General features: G+C 37.6%; 1 protein-coding gene across 1 annotated transcript in view; it reads right to left on the reverse strand.

Moving 5' to 3' along the window:
* Window positions 1-12580, reverse strand: part of LOC140142861 (uncharacterized) — a 129787-nt gene that overhangs the window by 39680 nt on the left and 77527 nt on the right. The window contains exons 3-5 of the mRNA XM_072164882.1: window positions 5443-5725; window positions 3648-3876; window positions 2164-2238 (exon numbers count right to left, since the gene is read on the reverse strand). Coding sequence (XP_072020983.1) covers window positions 2164-2238; window positions 3648-3876; window positions 5443-5725 — 587 coding nt within the window. The remainder of the gene's footprint in view (window positions 1-2163; window positions 2239-3647; window positions 3877-5442; window positions 5726-12580) is intronic.

Here is a 12580-nt window from a genome sequence, read left to right on the forward strand (position 1 = left end):
AAATAGTTTTATGGGACACCCTGTATACATTTACAGCAATTATCACTCAGAATCCCAAGATCAGAAAGGTAAAATGTTTTATGGGACACCCTGTATACATTTACAGCAATCATCCCTCAGAGTTTCAAGATCAGAAAGGTAAAACGTTTTCATAATTGAACTTGCCCTGTGTGTCACATCGCACACTCCGTTTCCGTTTCAAGACGCAACTTTTTTCAGGTGCTATTGATTGTGAATAATGTATTTAGCATATTTTCATGAATACATTTCCAATCCATTTTTTTACAAAATCTAATTCTCAGCAGGCTTGTTTGTACATTTTTCCAGAATTTATTAAATAGTCAGGAAAATGTCATTTTTTTGGAGAAAATCATGTGACTGTGTCAAAATTCGCACTGTGGGAGAAATGCTCCCGATATTTTGGTGACGCAGTGACGTAACCATGACTTTTTCATAAAGGAGTGCGGGGCGAGGGGGAGGGGAAGCAAGACAACTTTCTATGGAGGACAAATCTGACGAAAATGGTCAAAAAATATGGGCTAAAAAGTACAAAAAAGGCAATTTAAATATTCAGGGCGGTCAGTATCCCACGGGAGGAGGGGCAAGACTTAACGTAGGGAAGCACCTGTCCCCTTTGCCCCCCCCCCCCCTCTCACCGGCTATGCCACTGGTTGCATAAGTCATGAATGGAATTTAAACCTTTTCATTAATGTTGAACGAATAATCACATAATAAGCAATTTGATTAATTTTGTTGTCTTCGTATTAACATCCGTTGAGAAGGACAGTTATTATAACCTGCAGTATTTTTGCGATGTTTGCCCTAGCACTATAAAAAGTAGGGCTTGTCGTGACCCTTAATAATATTGAGCATAGATGATGATTGACAGTACAAAACATTTTTATTGGTCAGAAATTGAACAATTCCGAATCATAATTTTACAGAATGTATTGTTTATTATTTGCGCGCATTGAGATGAAGACCAATAGCCAGAAATAATGAAATACTGGCAAAAGTTTGAACATGAATAGATTTTTTAAAAGATGTTATTGTCATAAAATCTGAGTTTCAATGTAGCGATTAAACCATGTTTAGATATAAAAGTAACAATTCAATATGATTGGCGTTTTTTTTTCTAATAGGTCTTTAAACATTCACAATTTAACAAACCTGAGAGCCCTAAATCAGGCTAATTGACCTTTTCGGATAATCCCATAAACCTTTGCGAGTGCACCTGAGATGTCGTCATTTGTCGTCATTTGACTTGCAATGCGCAGTAACGATGTTCGATAAACGATCGCATCGGTGCAGATCGGCGTAACGTCAAATGACAACATCTCAGGTGTACTCGCAAAGGCTTGTGGGATTTACCGAAAAGGTCAATTGCAAATTAAATCATCAATCTGAATATTCCATCAACGATAAATGCCATTACATTTCAAAAAGTCCAAAAATGCTGCGTGAACTAGGTCATCATAGGTGATGGTTGGATTAAGCAAAAATCTAGAGTAACACGACTTCAATCAATCTTGAAACTGACGGAAAAAGTGAATCCAAATGTTGACAGATTATTTTTCATATATCATATTGGAGGTATTACATTTCCGCTTATTATAGCTTTATGTTTCTTCCATTTTAACGTCCTTTGGTTTTAATAGAGTTGACAGATTTTGTTGACCAAAAAGTGTGAGAATGAGCTTGAACTCGTCAACATTGAGCGTACAAGACCATTTCCACGTGGCCCCAAAATATTTGTGGAGAATTGATAGACATGTATTTTGCTTCTTTTGTAAAGTTTTGTGCTCATAATGAAAACCAATGTTCATAATTTTTTAATACCACTATGGCGGCCATTTTGAAAATTCAAGATGGCCGCCAATTAAATCTATAATTTCTAATATCTTGGCTCACATAAATGGCTGATGTATGCATACGGTAAGTTGAAGATCCTGCAGTCCGTCTTGTAGTCATAAATGAGTTGCAGAATATGTCATGAAGTTATTCCTTCGCTATATACGGTAGCCATTTTGTTGTTTCTTTCTCTCTTTCTTTCTTTCTTTTTTTTTTTCTTTTTTTTTTTCTTTTTTTTTTTTGGGGGGGGTGATCGGTTATAGGTGCAATTCCCATTGCAATCTTACACCAGTACAAGTAGTATTCACTCACCAGACTGCCTAGTTCAACGCACTGTAATTCCGCCGCGTCCGGGTTAGCGATAAGCACCAGCTGCTCAATGTCGCCCTGCAAAAGAAATATTTCAAAAATTGTTACAATTTACACTAAATTATGTAGATTATTTCCTTCCAGAATGCTTGTATTGTATTTTCACTCAGTTTGTCAATAAACATTGCACTTTTCGAGTTCAACATTGCCGGAAAACGTTTAAAATGCAGCCGTCAAAGGGAATATCTTGACCCTTGACCCTCCTCAAGACTTCACCATTTCATTGGTGAAAATGCGTCTAATCTTTAACTTACTGGACAAAACCATAGGGTGAATCTTGACCCTATGAGTTTTCAGATGCGATGTATCTTCAACCAAACAAATAATCGCAAAAGAGAATCTTTGACTAATCTTGGGATTATTAAAATCTCATTTTTCTTGCAGGTTGATGCATTCATATTTGCTTGTATTTTCCCCATTTTTAGTGAAAATTTTGCTATAAAAATAGCAAAAATCACGGGATTTTTTCTCGTGTATGAAATAGATTCATAAATGAGTATCACTTATTGCTCGAGAAAGTGTACAAAATAATGCACTTGTACTGAGATGTTGATGCGTCTAATGCCCCCCACACACACCCACCCCCACCCCACCCACCCCACCCCTTCGTGGCTCGTGCATTAGACGCATCAACATCGCAGTACCCGGGTTCAGTCCCGGGTTCAGTACGCGTGCATTATTTTGTACAATTTCACTCCCAACTAATGATACGCATTTACCTATATTAATATGAAACGTGTAAAACTTTCGGATTTAATACCTTTCCTTGATGATTTAAACATTCCAACTCAGATTTCAAGCGTGTGAACGGATTCGGAAACACTTTATAGCAAATACACATAAATTATTTCAGGTATTAAGGAACGAAATGGGTCTTGTCTTACAAAGGACGGTGTAATTACCATCATTAGGTCATGGTCAATGGTGACCAGACTATTTGACTACCTACTGACAAATTAGATCAATTAGAGTAAATGTTTTCGGCACCATAAGCGAAATGTTAGAGACGTTTTGAAAAAAAAAAAAACTATACATGCATGCTCATACCTTTGGGTAGAGAGAGGCAAGTAATATAGCGCCTTACCCAAGAGCACAATACGATGGCACCGCCGGGGCTCGAACTCGCAATCCACCGATTACAAGGCAGAGCCCGTACCGCTGCGCTACCGTGCCCTTATACGTTACTTTAGAACGCGAACGACAAAAAAGAGGTGCACCAAACTGACGCGTCGTAACTGCGGCGTGAGATACTACCGCCGTAAGGTGGATACTTCAGTGACCTTCTTCCTGACGCTTTTAACATTCCAAATGTTGCAAACAAATTCACATGACCATGACTTTGGTTGGTATTTTTGTAATAATCCTGCTTTGAATAGGGATATTATCAATTTCATATAAAGGTTTAAAAAAAAAACAATTATACTTACTTCAAAGAATATGTCACTTTTCTTGGCATGAGGGTTCCCTATGGAGGTCATTCCTCTGGAATCAACAAGGATTGGTGCCACTAATTCGTGTTTAATCGACGTGGAGCAGTCAACATGAAGAGAAGCGGTAGAACCTCGGATACTAAATGCCATGGTGTGCCACTCTCGTACCATCTTGTACTCGGGAAAAGCCTGGGTGTGGAGGGTTTTACTCTCACCGTCACGGACACTGTGAGGAAGAAATCAAATTATTAATGCACCTGAAGAGCTCACTTTTCAAATAAAACACATTTAATGATATCATGGAAGTAATTCTTCCATGATGATATCAAGTAAAAAAGACAACTTGAAGACAAATCAGAGCTTGAATGCAAAAACTGTAAAAGCCATTTGGCGTACAATCAGGGGTAAATTGTGGTGATGACTGATCTGAACGCGGCAATAAAAAGCGTGCCCTATGGTTAATTTTGCACCTTCCTTCAAACATACAAACCGTCTCAAAAGTTACGGCTTAGTTATATATCCTATATGAAGGCACCATGTCAACAATGCCTTGAAAAATTGCTTTTTGGCTTGTAAAAATATCGACATTTTTCGCCATTTGCTGCGATTTCTCTAATTCGACGAAGGCACCTGATGATGAATCAACTTCTTTTACGCGCTACTAACCAATCAAGAGTCGTAGATTGACAGTGACGTCAGACGCAGACTAGTCTTTATCCAGTCTCCGATTATAACAGCTGGACTGTCGATCCGCACTAGGCCTACTTACACACAACGACTAATGGATTGTGATAGACGAGAGTTATAGGACTATTTGAAATAATCCTGTTAATTAAAAGCGTAGACATGATATAAGATCTCCTCACATCAAGGATATTATTCTTGACAAGATTGAGGAAATATTAATCATATTTTAGATACCACTTAATGATCATATACTTATATCTAGCATGTCTAGTTAGACTTGTAAATCAACCTCTGTGATAAAAGACATTTTTATTTTTATACACTCGTATGCAGGCTCACTGGCTCAGGTATATTAGGGAAGTACTGAAGATAGAATTAAGGCTGACAGAAACAGAAAGTAGCACAAAGTGGTAATTAGTTTAACTTTTAAGCTACAGATGTTACGAAAGATTGAATTATAAGATGTGAACCAGGTATTAGCTCTAGTAGAACACACTCTTAAATGGGATCAATCGAGTTAAGTGGTTCCTATCCTGAGTCCCGAGTGTTAGCAATGTCATATTCAAGTTAGCAGAATAAATACTTTCACAGTGTCCTTTATTGTGTCTCTGAAAGGGCGGTCAAGCTAATAGAAATGCAGGACCTTAGTTAACTGCTTAATTGTGATGGCTCTGAAAAGAGCCGTGCATATATGGGACAGTTGTAAGGGATCAAACACTCCCCCTAATTGCAAATACTAGAAAGAACACTTTGCAAAGAGGGCACATTATGGATAATCAGATATCGCGGACTAAGGCTTTGGTAGCCATGATAATAATTTAGAACCATTCAATCACTAGGAACCACAACATGCTCATCTATCAGGGGCACAGTTCTTAAACCCCAATACATTAAATCACCTTTGAAAATTTGGGTACAAAAACTCATACTCTGCAACTTGAGGTCAAATTTGCACTATGAGTGTTTAATTTGAGGTATGTCATTGGGATGAGGCCATTGTGGTCCATAGTGAATGTACGTCCGGAGAATCCAACAAAATCTGTACATATGGAACATAATAATAAAAAAATAAAGATAGTAGCGTATAAGAGAAGATCCTAAATACCTGTAGACAATAGATGGAACATCGCCATATTGTATTCCAAATTCAATGTCTCCATTTTCATCCGTTATTACCAATACATACAAATCACTGTCGATCGAATACTTTGGTCTCACACTTATCACTACGGAGAATTCACGTGGGAAGCCGTGAGGAAACACAGAAGTTGTTGGAGTCCGGAGATCAGCGAAAGCTCGAAGTCTGTAAGATTGCCATCGTGAAGGTGTTCTTCGGACGCCTTTTGGGAAGAAGGACAACGGAAGGATCTGGAGAAGATTCCGTAAACCTGCAACAAAATAGAAAGTTGTTTTATTGGAAAAGTATAGTCATAGGAAATAATCGGTATTAGACTTGAGGATTCATTCTTGCCACACGGGATGAACATGATGGAGGCTAGTAAGTGAAAGATAGAGCCCATTGACAATTCGAGATGTCATATTAAATGTGTCAGGTGTGAGAGCAGATTTAGGTATATATCACTTCAAATCTCATATTCTAAATTGGACGTTTTACATTCAAGAAACTAAAAAAATTGGTTTTATCTATAAATTGTAGGATTTCAAGATGTTAATATGGAAATGTTTCTAAAGAGACCAATTTTGTTCATGTGACAAAAGTCATGAATAACCAAGGACACGCCTAAATTTAAATTATAAGAGAGATGATGTTAAAACTGTCACAACGCGAGCAATGTCACGAGAGAAAAAGTTATCAACCATTGTCAACTGTGGTGTATCACAAGGGTCTCTATTAGGTCCCTTACTGTTTAGATTATGTGTAAATGAAATCGTTTATATAGTATATCGTTAGTTTCTTTGCTGACACTACAATAATTAACAGTAGCGTAGCGTGGGTCATCACATTGCGGGGGGGGGGCACCGACCATGATGGGGGCACCGGGTCTGATTGGGAGGGGCACAGGCCATTTTTCGGCAATTTTCCTATGGGATTTTTTAAAATTTCAGATTGATTGGGGGGCACGTGCTCCCCGTGTCTCTATGACGCTACGCCACTGATAATTAATATTACAGTACTGTATTAGTAAATTGAAAATCAATTTATTTAAATCTGAACTTGAAGGAACAAAACCATCAATAAACAGCAAGAATTAAAAAAAAAACATTTTATTAATCCTTTACTATCCCGCTTTGGGGGTTGGATTTGGTTGGAGGCGCGCCTTGGTTTGCCCGCCACCGCCTGACCACCGCCCGCTCAAGAGGAGGTACACCGGGTGTAGGGATTCTTGGGTTTAGTAGGTTTTGGGTTAGTTAATGAACAGGATAACCGTGATTGCGATGAAGTAAAGCAAGTTGGAAATATTACGAAGACGAAAGACAAAGAAAAAAATCAAACAATCAGTTTTCCTTGAATGATAATGTTCTTACCTGGATGTGTCCCATTTACTGTGTATCGAAAATAATAAATTTAAGATAAGATATTATTTTATTATCTCCATTACCTTACGGAATCTTTAGACACAATGGGCAAAACCTGTATGGTAACATATAGTCACTATTTGTAAATGATTATGCTAAGACTAAAGGGCTTAGATCAGAACGTCAGAAGAACATAGAGTTTGGGATGCCTTCGTGAGACAAGATTTTAAAATAACGACCTCCACCCCGAGAGGTGTCACAGTTTGGGTTAGACTTCGGGTTGGAATGACGGCCCCCGGTGAGGGACACTCAACATCATGATCATACAGGTATGCTCCACCAGAAAGACCGCCAGCTTCAAAGACCCCTGAATTTTGATCAAAACAGAGCATTGAAAGACCCTTGATTCTGTTTTTTTTTCAAGCGATTGTCAACCAGAAAGCTAAGAAAGGCCCTTGATTTTGACTGTTCGCAGCTCCAAAAGATCCCCTTTTACCGGTACGCCATCAGCTCCCAAAGACCCACCACCTCAAAATTCCGGGTAAGCACTATACGGTATACTATACCCACCAAAATTTATGATGTGCCCCCCCCCCCTTGGGTGACGGCCACTCTTCTCACGTTCCTTCATCCAGAGATGTTTCAACATCTTGCAGATATCTCTTGCTACCATTCATGACTACGTCTATACTACTGGCCAAGGCAACACATTTCTCGAAATAAGTTGGAAATTGGACGAGACACACAAAATTGTTACAAAGTAGGTCAAATCCAAATTTAATCTCTCTTCGTCTCCATCCTCAACAATCATGACAATTTGGTTGTCTCTCTCTTTCAAGATTACCATGATGGTTATAGGCAGCTTTAATGGATGATTTCCAGGTTCGAACTAAGGTGTCTCGGTGTTATTTCAACGGTCATTGGAAAATACGATTATAATACCTAAGCATTATTGTCAATGATGGTGATAAAGGAAGGAAGGTGAAATAAAAGACTAACACCTTATCAAAAAGATTTATGGAATGTTAGTGCTTGATAATGTTATAATTGTAGTCATTTGCACGATGACTCTTTGAAAGTAATGACTTTTTCTGTATTTCAAACTTTTTTAGAATTTCTGTCAAAATCAAATTCATTACATTGAATGCTTAGATCAGCATTATAGTTAGCGTTTAAATAGAGCGGTCAATATTCTTCATTCGTGGATGTTTCGAAAGCTTCCAGCTATCTCTTATTTTTACCATGTCTAAACTACACTATACTAGCAGGCATGACAGAGGCAACATATTTCTCGAAGTTGGCAATTAGACGATACTCTGTCGAATCAAAATCATTTCCAATCCGCCAGAATGAAATGTTTTTATGTTGATCCGGGGATGCTGATATTAGAATTATTGCAATTCTTATAATAAAGTGCCTCATTCTTGGATATTTCAACAGCTTCCAGCTACTAGTATCTCTCTACCATGTTTACACTACTAGTCGAGGCAACATATTTCTCGAAATCAGTTGGAAATTGGACGAGACACACAGAATTGTTACAAAGTAGGTCAAATCCAAATCTAATCTTCCTTCGTCTCCATCCTACAAAACATTTTGTTTTCGCTGCCTCCCAAACACAAGGTAGTTTTAATGGATGATTTCCAGTTCCAGCCCAACCCAATCACTAAAGGTGTCGCTTACTTTAACGGTCATTGGATATTCAGACGAAAATGTTTGGATGGCTGAATGGAATGGCTGGTATTAGAGGGCAAATTGCTCCAGATGTCCTATGCGTAAATTGTGTCAACGCACCCCAACATCGAATCACAAGGACTGATTGATTGACATATTGATTATATAAAAATTATTTCAAGAAACAATGAATTGATACTGACATACTGACTGCATGTTTGTTCTCGATACTCGTTTTAAGACAAGTGTGGCTATGATCACATCAATGCTCGGTGATTTTGTAAATTAAGTTTTGAAAAGCTGATTTCGGTAATATTGTACCCTTTTTGTGTTCCTATGATACTTTGTAAGGATGAAAACGCCTTTAACAGGACAATGTTCCCCTAACAAGAGAAAATTTCTGGGAACTGTTGAAGGAAATTAACGAAAAAACGTCTGATTTCTTTAACATGTTTACAGGGACGCATCATTTGACTTCCAGGGGGGCTGGAATTTGGGGTCGGATAGTTAGGCGGGGAAAGTTTTGTTTTTAGTTAGTTATATGAGGAAATATGTGTTATATTTTTGCTCGTGTAGTTTGTTTTTCAAAACACTTCCAGCCCCCACCCTGTAAGTCAAATAGTGTGTCCCTTAATATTATTCAAATAATGAGGAAAGAGGAGCGTGCGGCCTCTGTGTATTTGACACCAGCATTAAAAGGTTAAAGATGAGTCCTGGAGATGTGATCCTTTGTGATGTGATGTTGATAAACATGATATAATGGATGAAGAGGATCAAAAGTACACTGTCATGGTCCAATTGATATGAATACCATGGACCACAATGGCCTCAACCCAGTGGCATAGTTCAATAACCTCAATTAAACACCCATAGTGCAAAATTTGACCTCAAGTTGCAGAGTATGAGTTTTTGTACCCAAATTTTCTACGGTCATTCAATGAATGTTCAAATGTATTGGGGTTAAAGAACTGTGCCCTGATCGATGAGCATGTTGCGGATCCTAGTGACTGGTGGACATTGGTCACGGTCCAATTGATATGAATACCATGGTCATTACTATCATACAGGGCTAGTTCTTGATGACCCCGCGGCTGTTGTGCACTTTTTGGCGTAATCCGCCCTGTGTTGTTTCAGAAGGTTTTGGTAACAGGACAGATGGTTTGCCATTAGTGGACATTAGTGGACATCACTGATATACCATCAGATACACGAGGTATTCTTAATATCCCACGATACTTGGTAACTCTATCTGATCTGCAGTTAAGTCCAACATGCACTAGGATCCACAACATGTCCATCTATCACGGCACAGTTCTTTAACTCCAATACATTTGTACATTCTTTGAATGACCTCTGAAAATTTGGGTACAAAAACTCATACTCTGAAACTTGAAGTTATTGAACTATGCCATTGGGATAAGACCATTGTGGTCCATAGTGTATATGGACATTACTGTCACCATTTGAGAAACGAGTAAATCTACATACATGTATTACATTCCCTGAGTACACTAATGTGATATTAAGTCCGCACGATATATATATACCCGTGCGATACTCCCATTTCATGTTCATTCATGCACCTGAAAAAGCTCCAAAATCCTGCGTAAAAGATACGGAGCGTGAAACTGATTTACACAACGAGCCACACCCTTCATAGCAAGTTAGTGTTCATTTGGGTTCTCATGATCAATGTTGCGTAATCTTGATCCAACCACTTTAGAAAATCACTGCATTAAGGGCTGGGGTATGAACGTTTGGACAGTATTTATTTTGGGACATTAGAGCACATCAGACATATCGAATTGCATTCTGAATACGAAGAATGTCATTCTGATATCAAATAATTTTGATTTTTGAAATTCGCAATTTGATACACATTTTATGGCAAATCATTAAAAATTGATATTGTTGATATTTAACAGTGCTTGAAGTAAACTTTATAAATCTGATGATTTATACTTAAAGTGTATGTAGGTGGGATGAAAAGCCGACGATCAATTGAAAATTTTGACCTTTCGTATTGAAGATATGGATTTTTTCCCAAAACACCATAAAAAAATAGGTCTTTTGGGAAAAAATCCATATCTTCAATATAAAACGTCAACATTTTCAATTGACCGTCGGCTTTTCCTCCCTGCTACATACACTTTAAGAATATATCATTAGATTTATATAATTTACTTCGAGGTCTGTTATATATCAAAAATTTGAAAAATATCAATTTTTTATAATTTGTCATAAAATTTGTATTATATTGTGATTTAAAAAAAAAGAAAATTATTTGATATCAGAAAGACATGCTTCGTATTCAGAATGCAATTGATAGGTCTGAGGTGCTTTCTCATGTCCCACAAAAAAATACTGTCGAAACGCAATAAACGCTCATTTTGGATCCCTTAAGGGTACTCGATGTATTGTTTGTTGATGCAGCCAAAAAAATCTTAATCAATATATTATTGAAAAATAACACTTTGATGTTTTGCAATAATTCATTCTATAAATCATATACTTTGAAAACTTGCTTGATTTGTTGTTGTTAATGAGTTATGTACGTTTTACAAAAGTGTTTCAGTCCTCTTTACAACATAACTCAAGGACCACAGGACCTACAAAAGAATATCTGTGATATTTGAGTTCTTCTACACACTCGCTATGAGTTCAATTTTTGCCATAGCTCACTACCATTCGCAAGATGCTGTGAACTACCATATCGCAACAGTTTACAATAGTTGCTAACCTTATATCGAGCTGTTGCATCATAGACGATAATGCATTTGCTAATAAAGAGTTCGGTTAATGTGTTCAACGTTTTTGATGTGAAAGTATTGTAAATCAGAAGAGGCATTCCCCCCCCTTTATATCCATTACTCAAATTCGTTTACATTCGTTTATTTTTAAATAATTATGATCATGTTCATATCTTAAAGTCAACATCCGACTCTTCTTGTTTGGGCCACATCACATGATCATGATACCTTAGTATATGCGCAAAGGCTTCTGGGAAGACACGACATCAGCCTCCGACCATGCTCTTATCATCAGAGATACCCTGATGTGATCTTCATTCCTCTCATTATCCATTTTGATGCGGATGCAGGCTGGTTTCGTCTTTCTGCCATTTAACTTGTTTACATCCAAGGGTCTTCTTGCTATTCAAAAACGTTTTCTTAGATTTCTGCACAATCAGGTTGAATTAGTTGAGCAAGCAGCCAAATTGGCTGCTACTTAACAGCAAATTTGGTGTTAGGAAGTCTAACAAGGTATGACAATGTTTTGTTTATCTGCAGACATAGGGCATGTTTTGATGGTTCGCAGTACGCTTCAAAAGTTCAAAAATCACATTTCCATTTCTAAGCAATGCAACGGTAGATAAGACTTCAATGTGTCTTTTTGAGTTTGGGTAACATGTTATAATGATGGTTTAAAATTGACATGTGCCTAAAGCTTTTCTAAGTACAGTACAGACACGACCTTTTGTAGCTTCTTGTGGTGCGGCAGGTCTCATACGTTGACATTTGTATTTATGCTATTCTTCACTGAAAACAAACTTAAAATGTGTAAGCTGCTCTGATAATCATTATCATAAATTTTACCTGAAATCAGTTTGAATCCTTAATAAATGTTGACATTTATATGGGCGGCGCTCAATAAACAATATTCCTAACAGCTCCCAATTTCACCCCTGGGTTGAGAGAGGAAAGTGAGGTACAGCGCCTTGCCCAAGTGCACAAAACGTTGTCACCGCCGGGACTCGAACTCGCAACTCTTCGATTGCGAGGTAGAGCCCGTACTGCTGCACCACCGTGTACTTTAAATGGTTCTTGAATGACAGTATTTTCATGAGTTTTTCAGCTATACTCTATTATATTCTCACCACCGACAAGAAAATGAACTATTATACGGATCATTAATTAAGAAGAGTTAGTCATTGTTGACAGCAAAATTTATCCTTTCATTGACATTTTCCCACTATTTCAATAAAATAATTTTCCTATCAGACATGCCCAAATTTGGTTAACAATTTCAACTGTAAATTGGTCTATTCCATTTGAAATCCGTACACCCCTGTAGAAGACTTGATTCAATAT

Source organism: Amphiura filiformis, chromosome 20, assembly GCF_039555335.1.
Source record: "Amphiura filiformis chromosome 20, Afil_fr2py, whole genome shotgun sequence".
Classification (NCBI taxonomy): domain Eukaryota; kingdom Metazoa; phylum Echinodermata; class Ophiuroidea; order Amphilepidida; family Amphiuridae; genus Amphiura; species Amphiura filiformis.